A 12,082-nucleotide genomic window follows, 5' to 3' on the forward strand; every position below is an offset into this window, starting at 1 on the left:
TCTGAAGAGGATATGAATATCCTTGAGGATGAACTAGGAGAATGTATTGGTACCAGGAACAGGAAATGACAGGCCTGTCATTTGAAAGAGCATGAATATGGTGATGTCACTAATTCACATAGGAAAGACTTATCAGGAGACAGACTCCTGTTCCATTTATGACATTAGTTATTTTTTCATGTGCAAGTCCTACTGTCTATCATTTATGGAACATTTTCCATATGCTCTACACAGTACTTGATATCTGTTGTCTCATTTGATTCTCACAATAACAGGTTCTGAGGGGTTAAATAACTTGCCTAAAATCAGGCATCTAGTAAAACTAAAACTCAATCTCAGGCCATTTGGTGCCAGTCTTGCACTTGCTCTCATACCATAATTTTCTTTAAAAATATTCTTTGTGCATTTAATTTAGTTGTTTCCATACAGTGAGCTGTATAATTTGGTAAAAGAAAAAAAAAGGATGGTTTAACAAGAAGGGTTTTAGAGGAATGGAAGACCAGTAACTTGCCTGACTTATCTGAACTGTTAAATGTGGACTCATTTACCTTCAGGATCCCTTGGGTGTTCCTGTAGTTCCTTAAGCTCTCTGCAGCCAAACGGTTGGCATGGTTCAGCTGGATTTCCATTTCATTAAGGTCTCCCTCCATCTTCTTTTTGACTCTCAGAGCATCATTCCTGCTCCTGATCTCAGCATCTAGCATGCTTTGCATCGACTCCACCACTCTAATGTGGTTTCTCTTGAGCTGGTCAATTTCCTCATCCTTTTCAGCAATTTTCCTGTCAATTTCAGACTTGACTTGGTTCAATTCCAGCTGGATGCGTAGGATCTTTCCCTCTTCGTGTTCAAGAGATGCCTTAACAAAACAGTGATCGATTAGTAATGGAAAATAACTTGAATATTTGGAATATATTTCTTGTGAGGCAAACTTATTAATATCAGTTTATGTAATTTTACAAAGTACAATACAATAGTTCTAGGAGCCTGTTAGGTAAATCATTCTTTTGTTTATTCAGTCCTGGATTATACAGGGCAGCTCTGTAATAAAGGTGCTTTGTAAAGTATAAAGTACTATACAATATTACTCATGTAAGTGCTAATAAAAATTATATGATTAAACTTATGTGACCTCTTAATCTGTTTTATAAAGTAAAATGTTCATGTGTGATATTTTCATTCCTGTTGTAGAAATTCTCAGTTTTAAAACATACTTTTTTCTGATTACATTATACGTGCTCATTATAGAACATGGGGGCAATATATAAAAACAAAGGAAAAAAACTTCATGTTGTGACCTCAGAGATAACCATTTTAATGTTATGCATTTTCCTAGTCTTTTTCCAGTCTATATATATAAAAACCTAATATGCTAATTGTCCCTCCGACTGTTCAACCATTTGACCAGTCACTATCATGCACACTGATCACCAGGGGGCAGATGCTCAGACTGGTAGGTTAGCCTGCTGCTGGGGTCTGGCTGATTGGGACTGGGCTAGATGGGCCGAACACGCCCTGGAACCCTCCTGTGGCCCCTCCCTGGCCCTGATAGTGCACTGGTGGGGTCCCTCAGCCTGGCCTGCACCCTCTCGCAATCCAGGACCCCTCGGGGGATATCGGAGAGTCGGTTTCGGCCCAATCCCTGCAGGCCAGGCCAAGGGACCCCACCGGTGCATGAATTCATGCACTGGGCCTCTAGTTTTATATGTATTTCTATGTAATAAAATTATATTGTATATGCAAATATGTATATTGCTTTAAAATCATCTACAATAAATATTTCTCTTTGTTAATTATATTTAATTTCTGTATAAAATTACATCATGTGAATGTTCCATACTTTTCTTAATCTTGTTCTTGGATTGGACATCTCTGTGCTTAAAACTTTACTTCCATTTAAGATTATTTTCTTAGAAAGAGAATTGATGAGTCATAGTAGTTACATTTTTAAGGCTTTTGATTACTATTGCCTAATTCCCTTTATAAAGCTATACAAGTTCAACTTCTCACCAGCTTGATGATAAGATATATACTTTACACTATCACTATCCACTTTGAGTGTTTTCACTAATGTTTGTCTTTGATTTTCATCCCCCAACAACCTAGTAATATGTACCTCTGCTTCCTCTAAGGCAGCCTGAATGTCACATTTCTCTTGTTCCACTTGCTTCTTTATTTTCTCCAATTCATGGATTTGCTTCCCACCCTCAGCAATCTGCTCAGTGAGGTCAGAAATCTCTTCTGTGGTGAACAGGCAAGGGAGAAGTGGTGAGCTGATGGCAACATGGAAAGGTCCAGTCAGGCTATGTTGGGTAGGGAAATTCAAGAGGACTTACGCTGCAAATTCTTATTCTCTCTCCTTAGTGTTTCAAGTTGATCCAGGGATTCCTCATAGGCGTTCTTGATCTTGAACAGCTCAGTGCTGAGAGAACGGGACTCCTTCTGGGAGGCCTCAAGTTCAGCCTGAGTTTCCTCCTGCTTCTGTTTCCATTCTGATAAGATCTGAAAAGCAGTAAATCATCAGCCAATGTCAGGAGAGAGGGAGACCAAGTAAGCATTGATAAAGGTTAAGCAGGCTGGGCCACCTTGTCAAAGTTCCTCTGCTTCTTGTCCAGGGCTGCGCAGGCAGCATTAGATCTCTCCACATCAAGCATGAGGTCCTCCACTTCATTCTGGAGCCTCTGCTTTGTCTTCTCAAGGGAGGCACACTTGGCATTCACAGCTTCCACATGCTCCTCGGCTTCCTGCAGACGCAGGGCCAGCTTCTTCCTGAAAAGTTAGCCAGGCATTTAAAGATAGTGCAAGCGATAACTTCCTTGGCCTCCTTTCACAGTCCTGTTTCCATGGCAAATAACATGGTTTTCAAAACTGGTAGCCAGAACTACTTCCTAGGTTGATAAATGGTGATTCAAATCCTCGGTAAGTTGTTGAATTCTTAGAGACTGCTCTTAGTATCAGGACTTCTGATTGAGTATGATTGTGGAGAATGTGTGGCCAGAACAATTTTATCGATTGATTTATATATCTTAAAAAGTATTTGAGCTGACTAGATATTTTATTGGGCAAAAATATACTGAGCATATTAATTTTTTATCTCAAAGTTTCCATTTTATTTTATGTACTTTTTCTCTAAAGAAAATATAGCCAGTTTCTTCTCATCAAAGTTGAACAATCTCACCAGAGAAAGAAGTTGATGGGTAAATCAGGACAATTCATGCAATTTAAACAAAGGCGGGTTTTTTCCCCCTTTCTGAATCACCTACGTTTTAATTTCCTAGTTTTGTGCCACCTATACATCCTTAAGTTTCAGGCAAGTCTTTAGCCTTGATGCCCAAGAAGAGCTACTTGAAGGGTCCCCTTTTGTCTGTATACAGACTAAGGCTTCACTCGATTTAGACCAATCCTGGACATTATGTATTGTTGGGTGGCCTCTAACATGAGTTTCAAGAGCTATCTCTTTCTACTGCAATGCTTACAGTGGGCTCTGGAATCAGAATATCTGGTTCTAATCCCAGCTGTAACATTTATTAATCATATGCCCTTGGATTAGTTAGTTAACCTCTCACAGCTTCAATTTCCTCATCTCTAATGGGATAATAATAATAATGTTGCTATGAAAACTAAATGAGCTAATGTATTTATAACATTTGACACACAGTATGCACTCAGTAATTGTTAGCTTCTGCTATGTTATGTTTCCATTGTCATCAATGTCCTCACAACTGCTTCTGGGAGTTGCTGAGTTGGGCATCTCCTCCCCCAGAATTCACTTGTACATACTTGGCCTCCTCCAGCTCCTCTGTGCGCTGAATGGCATCTGTCTCATATTTGGTCCTCCACTGGGCAACCTCGCTGTTGGCCTTGGACAGTGCCCTCTGCAGCTCAGCTTTGCCTTCCTGCTCCTCCTCATACTGTTCCCGCAGCAGATCACAGTCATGGCGGGAGGACTGCAGGGCGTGGGCCAGGGCGTTCTTGGCCTACAGAAATATGAGTCAATGACTTAAATTCATTTATTCAGTGATATTTAATTTACACATTTGGAGTAGAACCTAACTGGACATGTTTAGATATGATTAGCCAAGAAGATCTTTGGTAAAACTCACTTTAGTTTCTTCTTCTAGCTGACGTTTCATGTCTTCAATCTGCTGACTAGATACTTGTTTGCTCCTTGAAAGCTGAGAGACTAAAGCGTCTTTCTCATCTAATTGTCGAGAATATTCACCTAAGAATAATGTAAGTAAAGGGATTTGTTAATGGCATTAAAAATTGGCCTAATGCTTTTATATTTATATTTGTATATAACAAATATATACTTCTAAGTGTTATAGAACTGGTTAGAACTGGAGATTAAAGGGCAGAGTTGCCACAGGAGTGTAACAAGTAAACTTGCTTGCTGATTCTTGCTTATTTTTTTCTTTTTGATCTGCTCAGCAAATTCTGATAGTTTGCTTAATCCACTCTAATATGGAAGTATTGCTATTTATTAAGAACTCCTGGAATCGCTTTTATCTAGTACAAAGTTTCAGGATTCAGAGAAAGGTCTTTACCTGATTCCGTCTGCAAGCGAGCTCTCTGAGCCGTCAGGTCATTGATCAGCCGCTGCTGCTCTTCTTCCTTAGTCTTAAGTTCACTCAGTTGATCTTCCAGTGTGCGGCACATCTTTTCAAGGTTGCCCTATGGTACATGTGGCAGTGACAGGTGAGACATTGTATGCAGTAAAATAAGTTAAAACTTGATTCTTATAATATTTTTCCAGTGAATAAATTCATGTTGTGTGAGTAGAAGTTTATGGCACCAACTCTGTGGAACATGCTGGGGTTCAAGCATGGTGAGTGCATAGTGTTCCTAAAGAGGTCACTGTTGGAGCCCATTCATCTATCCCAAGACTGATATTAAAGTGGATTTTGAATTAATTTTAATGGGTCAAATCAAAATGAAGTAGAATGTAATATATAAGAATAGAAAATATTAGATTAGTGCTATAAACTTCTTGCAAACAATGTTTAATGACAAGGAACAATGGGTGTTCTACTAGGTTATTAATTAACATCATTTGGAGACAGTATTGGGTACCTTGGCTTTGGAAATGGCCTCTGTGTTACTGCTAAGGTCATCGATCTCCATCTTTAGCTCACTCTTCTCCTTCTCCAGTTTCTGCTTGACCCTCTGCAGGTTGTCTATCTGCTCCCCAAGTTCAGCCACACTGTCCGCGTGCTTCTTCCTCAGAGCAGCCGCCGTGGCTTCGTGCTGCAGGGTAGCCTCCTCCAGGTCTCTGCGCATTTTCTGGAACTCAGCCTCCCGCTTCTTGTTCATCTCAAGCTGGGCTGAAGTTGCCCCACCAGCTTCCTCCAGCCGCTCGCTGATCTCCTCCAGTTCCCGGGAGAGGTCAGAGCGCTGCTTCTCTGCTTTGGCCCTAGAGGCCCTCTCTGCCTCGATTTCCTCCTCCAGCTCCTCAGTGCGGGCCTGGGAGTGACACAAGCACATGAACGTACATTCATCTCAATTTCAGGGTTTTTTTTGGGGGGGGAGGGGCATACAGAAAAAAGAAAGTGAGATGACTCACCTGCAACTCCTTGATCTTTTTCTGGAGTTGAATTTCTACTGCTTGTTCATCTTCAATTTTGCTTAGCAGATTGCTGATTTCAAATTCTTTCCTTTAGAAAGAAGAACAAGACATATTAGGACCCATATGAATTTGATGATAATATCACATAGAGGTGTTTTTTTTTTTTTTCTGGAGTTCCTACTTTTTAAGCTTTTCATCAATTTGCTGTTTGTTGTTTTCTGTATCCATTGTGGATTCTTGGGCCAATTTTAGGTCACCCTCCAGTTTCCTCTTTGCTCTTTCTAGATCCATTCTAAGTTTCTTTTCTTGCTCCAGAGACCCTTCAAGCTAATGAGAAAGTAAAATTTGTTAAAAATTGAAAGTATATTAAAAATCTTTCACATGTTTATTAAAAATACACTTACATCATCCACTTGCTGCTCTAGCTTGGCTTTAGCTTTGGTCAGGGTGTTGACTTTGTCCTCTTCTGCCTGCAGGTCATCCAGAGTCTGCTGGTGGGCCTCTTGGAGGGCCTTCTTCTCCTTGGTCAGCTTAGCTATGATTTCATCCAGGCCTGCCATCTCTTCTGTGAGGTTTTTCACCTAGAAGATAAAGGAAGAAATTGTCTCTACTATAAAGCAGCTTATTGGATGGTAGAATCTCTATATAGTACAGCAGAATATGTCTCTTACCTTGTTCTCTGTGGCATGTTTCTCCTTTTCAACCTTGGCCAGTGTCAACTCAAGGTCATCAATGTCTTTCTTCAGTTCTGAACATTCGTCCTCCAGTTTCCTCTTCTTGGCCGTCAGCTCAGCATTGATCTCTTCCTCATCCTCGGCTCTCTCAGTCACCTCTTTAATTTTGGCCTCCAGCTGGATTTTGTTTTTAATCAGTTGCTCACACCTTTCCTCTGCATCAGCTAAGCTATCTGCTTCCTATAAGTAGATTCAGTGAGATACTTAGAGAACTTTGTTACTTATTTGGAACTTGTTCTTTGCAAAAAATAGTAGTGTTCACTGCATTTTGATGAATTTTTCAGTATGAATATAAATTAAACTTAATTGAGTATTATTACGTGTCCTGGAGAAATGCAGCTAATTAGAAGTAAGACTGTAGATGTAGAAGCAAATTAATCTGCAAATGGGTGGACTGAAGAAATTGACTATTTTAGAAAGCAGTGTGTAGAAGAGTGGAAGAACCAAAGGAAGCTTGGGTTCTTGTCCCAAATTTGCCTGCATATGTATGACCTTTATTGCTTTATTCCTCCTATGTTCAATTATATTATACTAGGGGCCCAGTGCATGGATTTGTGCACCGGTGGGGTCCCTTGGCCTGGCCTGTACCCTCTCGCAATCCAGGACCCCTCAGAGGATGTCTGATAGCCAGTTTTGGCCCGATCCCTGCAGGCCTGATCCAGACAGGAGGGAGCCCGATCCTGTGTGTTGAATGTCTGTCCCTGGTGGTCAGTGCGCATCATAGCTACTGGTTGACCAGTCGTTTGGTTGTTTGCTTAGGCTTTTATATACACTGAGTGGCCAGATTATTGTGATCTCTGAACGCATAATAATCTGGCCACTCAGTGTACTTCTCTTGAGTACCTCGTTTATTTGATATCAAAGATACTATAAATCGTGCACCTGATCAGTTTTTCCCTTTGCACTGGCTGATAGAAAGCTCAGGGCAAATAGGTGGTTGATCTCCAGCAGAAGTCTAGAATACTTTTGGTACCCATTTGAGATACAAATACACTGAGTGGCCAGATTATTATGATCTCTGAACGCATAATAATCTGGCCACTCAGTGTATATCTACACTAATAAAAGAGAAAGATGCAAATTGACCGTACCTTCGTGACGCCTACCAGCCAATCAGGAGTGAGTATGCAAACTAACCTGACAAAGATGGCTACGGCCCCGCACCCCAGCTGCTCTGGGCCTCTGGGCAGCACGCATGCAGGCGCGGAAGTGGCCGGGCGGGGCGGGACGCCTGCTATGAGGGGGAGGGCGGGGGCGGAGGGAGCTACAGGAGCTACAGGAGCGGTGCTCCGCCGAGAGCGAAGACTGAAGGCGGCGGCCAGAGCAAAGGCCTGGTCCTGGGTGCCAGAGGAAAACCGGTGCCAGCAGCCAGGGGAAGGAAGGCCTATTGCATGAATCTCTTCGTGCAATGGGCCTCTAATAGATGTAATAGGGGGGGGGGGGGTTAGAAGAAATGATTGCTAAGAGCATTTCAGCTGTAATATTCAAAGATTTTTTGACTTAGTCAAATTGGTTAGTTTTGTTTTTGAGCATTGCCTACTCACCTCAAGTAACTAGTTAGTAGAATGAATTTTAAAAAGAAAAGAAAAAGACCTATGTTAGGCCTACAAATACATTTCCTTGAAGCATTTTTACACACTCAAAACCTTCTTGATAGTCCATAACAGTGCTATAATTATCCAAAATTTTCATTTCCATTTTAAGAGTTACCTTAGCCTCAAAATAAATTTTAGAATATATAAGAAGATATAGTTTTGAAAACTCACATAGCTCAATGACATTTTTATGTTACTAAAGGACTCAAATGAAAATCAGTTAAGCCACTAATTTATTAGATTACACTGGCCTGGGTAATTTCTTTTTTTTTTTTTTCAGTGTTTGTTTTATTTATATCTTAAGCTTAAAATGCTTAAATCAGGGGTGGGGAATCATCTTTCTGCCAAGGGCCATTTGGATATTTCTAACATCATTCATGGGCCATACAAAATTATCAACTTAAAAATTAGCCTGCTGTATTTGGTTAAACATTTAATTAACTCATCCCTAAATGACTTGGCAGGACCTGACCAAATGATTTTGCAGGCCTTATAGGATGTTCCCCACCCCTGGCTTAAATGGATGATATTGGGGATTTCCCAGGGTTCTTTTGCATCTATTTTTAATAGTGATTGATACACTCAGTAAATATTTACTCACTGACTGATAATAATACCTATCAAAAGGTTAAGATGAAGAGACTGTGATCCTATGCTTCTGGGAAACTATAACTTGCATGTAAGTTAAGTTATCAGAAGGAAAAGTTGAAATAGCTTAAAAATTTTAGGAAAACTATTATTTTCACAAGTTTCTTCATGACATCCATGGGCTTGTTGGATCAAGTAAAATTGTGTTCAGCCAGAGTGTAGGTGCCAAACCTACCCCCACTCTGGTTATAACTCCTTCCTGAATTAATAAACAGAAGCTTTAAGAACTTGGCGTCTGTATCAAAGGAAGAATCTTAGAAGGTACTTCCCTCTACCTTATACCTTGGTAGTTCTGTTCAAGTACTCAGATAAATTCATTGAGCTAAATTTGGGAAGGGAAGGGAGCTGAGGAAAAGAGATACAAAGAGGAATGAGAATATTGTGTTTCTTGAATTTAAATACAATCTCTACACATGCATTTAGAAAATAGAGCTATATTTTAAGGCTGGGATAAAGCAGACAAGCCAGAAGGATAAAATGAAATTTGGGGGCTTGCCTTTAAACTAATTTCTTCATGTTAAATTTGTGACATGTAAATGCATTCTTCGATCTTTTCCATTTGTAATTTGGAAGTAATTGTGCCTTTCTCATAGGAATATTGTAAGTTAAATGAAATACTAAAGGGAAAATTGAGATTTTCTTTTTCAAGAAAAGGTCATTTGTAAATCCAAAGTGTGTGTGAATTCCAGAAAAGGTTCAGTGACATGGTACATTCAGAATACGGAGTACTCACAGATTGAACCTGGAGTTGCAGGTCATTTTTCTCTTTTAAGAGAGAGACCATTTTTTCCTCCAGCTCCTTCCTCTTTGCCTCTGACTTGGCCAGTTCATCCTTGGTCTTCTGGAACTCTTCCTTCATGGTGGCCATCTCCTTCTCGGTCTCCGCACTTTTGAGCAGGGGCTTGATCTTGAAGAAGAGCTTCATCCAGGGCCAGTGCTTGACGTTCATGAAGGCACGGACGTTGTACTGGATGCAGAATAATGCTTCTCTGAAATGACACAGAAATATCAGTGTAGACTTATTAGAGACAATGCTATTATTTTTTATATGCAAACTCCCCTTTTAATGACCCTCCACATATAAATGATACGTTAAATTAAGTATATGTTATATACAGGCTTTACACATGTGTATGCACATCTTCACACTCACACTTATAATAATCCTCAGTATAACTGCTTTGCTAATGTGTGCTGATTATATTTAACAATTCTGCATTTTCAAGTCCTACCAAACAAGCAAAGAAGCTGACTTTAGAGAGGAAATACTTTACATGAATGAACATCATGTACCACTTTAAGATCATCCGAGATACTACAATATTAGTGATTTGGGAGCGGATGTGGCAATTGTAAATTGATTGAGCTGCTTGTCTGTTGGCATATGGATGTGAATTACGAAATGGCATAGGTTGCTTTCTGAATTGCCCTACCTAAGTTGAGCTTATGATTTATCATGTCTTCCTTGAAGCCTCTCTTCTTATTTAACTCACCACTGAATTATTCACTCTATAAATTTCTTTTGTTAGCTTCTTCAGATAATATACTGTCTTTTCTCAAATTCTTTGAAATGCCTGATTGTTACTTGCTCATTATATTTTTAATATCTTCAGGGCATTTAGCACAGATTGAGCTCCAAAATTTCTTTTATTTAAATAAAATTGTAAAATACTAGTAAAAGATACCCTTTCGGCAAACTGTAGCAATAGATTCTACCCTGTAGCAATGTGTATGTTTTCGCAAGCTTCCTGAAATGGAAATTCTATTTTTATAGGTCTGATTTATAAGAACCATAACTCTGATGAGAAGGCATATACTATGACACAAATCATAATGTAGACAGATACATGTAAATAACTTGGGAACGCATAATGCTGACCTAAATAAGTACTTAATGAACAAAATGAATGCAAAATGTGTGTGTGAGGACAGGGAATGCAGTATTGCTATGTAGATAGAACTGGGTGAGGTTAATTAGAGAAAGGAATAATGGAAGTTTTGAATTCATAAATGGATAAATTAGGATGAGGAGAGAGGGCTTATGCAAACCTGAAAATAGGAGATAAGCAGATTGTTTAGACTGGCTGGAAAGGCTGTGTGGTTGGAAATGATAGATGAGGTGGGGAATGGAGAGGGCTTGACAGCCATGCAAGGTAACTTGGATTTGATATAGCAGAACACAGGGAAACACAAACTGAGATGTGGCATGATGAAAATATTGCTTACTGCAAATTATTCCTGCAGTTGTATGTGAGATGGATGGGAAGGGACAAATTGCAGGGAGAAGAGAAGTTTTGAAGGGAATCCAAGCGTGAGAGGATCAGCAAAAGCTGATGAGTTGTAGGGTGAGTTTTGAACTGGATGAAAAGCACATAGCCACAAAATGAAAGAGTTAATGAGTGATGAAGGTTGATTGATAGTCCCTAAGGGACCTTACAATTCTGATAGCATATTTACCTCCTTTGCAACATCTTCTGATATTCTACCCTCATTAGGAATCCCCTACAGACGGCTTGAGTTCTTGTTATAATCTGGGCCAATTTGTCATCTCTCATTTCTTCCAGAAGACCCAGAAGGCCAGCTTTGAAGAAAACCTTTGAAGAAAAAGGGAGAGTCACACAGCATCCCCCATAGGACAGGAGACACAGAGATGGCAGAAGGTACTTGGATCAGGTGTAAATAAATAACAGCTATACCTTTGTATGTCCAAATTTATATTGGGTGTGATCAATGTCAATGGACCCTAGAAGTTTCTCAGAAGCCTTCTTGCTGTCAATGAACTGTCCGTCTGGGATAGCACTTGCATTTAAAACTTTGTATCTGTTCAATCAAAGAAAGAAAGGTGTGATCATATGTGAAAATCAAATTACACCAAAAAGAAACATCAATAAAAATCTCAGAGAAAGAGTAAAAAATATTAGAAAATTCAGCTGTCCTTTAAGTTTAGATGGTAAAACAATATAATTTTTCCACTGTCTAATGCATGCCTCATTCCTATTTTTAAGAAATGTCACCTCTTCTAACTTGTTATCCTGTCCTACCACCACAAGACTATCTTATTTGGCTTCTAAATTATATAATATTTACTAAACAGGATACATGAAATACAGTGAACAGAGGACAATAATTAAATGATTAAATATTCATGGCATTCAGTGAAATACAACAAAGAGAGACTGGCCTTTGTTTAAAGTCCCCATATAAGATTCTGCTTGGGAATCCCTTTCTGCAGATTCTGATGCCTTCCAGCACACCATTGCACCTCAGCTGGTGCAGGACAAGTTCATGCTCCATGGCCCCTAAAAGGATATCAGAGTACTTACTACTGGGCTCTGAATTTTCGAAGTTGTGCCTGTTTGATTACTTCATGCTCTTATATCTTACCAGGAGTTTTGGTTTCATTGGGAATGATACAACGTACAAAGTGAGGGTGTGTGCTCCTCAGATTGGTCATCAGTTTATTTAAATTTTCCTAGAAAACCAGATAGAAGAGACTTGATGAGAAACTCCTATTTCAGATTTCTGTTTCCTAATTATATGG

At 39.5% G+C, this 12,082-nt stretch overlaps 1 protein-coding gene across 2 annotated transcripts in view; it reads right to left on the minus strand.

Moving 5' to 3' along the window:
• The window catches only part of LOC308255176 (myosin-8), a gene marked incomplete at both ends in the record, with an annotated part of 31,850 nt that overhangs the window by 5,150 nt on the left and 14,618 nt on the right, over positions 1 to 12,082 (minus strand). For both annotated transcript variants that reach the window (XM_080682201.1, XM_080682200.1), the window contains 17 exons: positions 549 to 857; positions 2,115 to 2,239; positions 2,335 to 2,500; positions 2,584 to 2,767; positions 3,779 to 3,975; positions 4,102 to 4,220; positions 4,546 to 4,672; positions 5,072 to 5,461; positions 5,562 to 5,652; positions 5,746 to 5,891; positions 5,969 to 6,145; positions 6,236 to 6,478; positions 9,275 to 9,530; positions 10,999 to 11,135; positions 11,238 to 11,361; positions 11,723 to 11,840; positions 11,926 to 12,013. In XM_080682201.1, coding sequence (XP_080538327.1) covers positions 549 to 857; positions 2,115 to 2,239; positions 2,335 to 2,500; positions 2,584 to 2,767; positions 3,779 to 3,975; positions 4,102 to 4,220; positions 4,546 to 4,672; positions 5,072 to 5,461; positions 5,562 to 5,652; positions 5,746 to 5,891; positions 5,969 to 6,145; positions 6,236 to 6,478; positions 9,275 to 9,530; positions 10,999 to 11,135; positions 11,238 to 11,361; positions 11,723 to 11,840; positions 11,926 to 12,013 — 2,997 coding nt within the window. The remainder of the gene's footprint in view (positions 1 to 548; positions 858 to 2,114; positions 2,240 to 2,334; positions 2,501 to 2,583; positions 2,768 to 3,778; positions 3,976 to 4,101; positions 4,221 to 4,545; positions 4,673 to 5,071; positions 5,462 to 5,561; positions 5,653 to 5,745; positions 5,892 to 5,968; positions 6,146 to 6,235; positions 6,479 to 9,274; positions 9,531 to 10,998; positions 11,136 to 11,237; positions 11,362 to 11,722; positions 11,841 to 11,925; positions 12,014 to 12,082) is intronic.

The sequence above is a fragment of the Plecotus auritus genome (genome assembly GCF_963455305.1).
Source record: "Plecotus auritus genome assembly, chromosome: 7".
NCBI lineage: Eukaryota > Metazoa > Chordata > Mammalia > Chiroptera > Vespertilionidae > Plecotus > Plecotus auritus.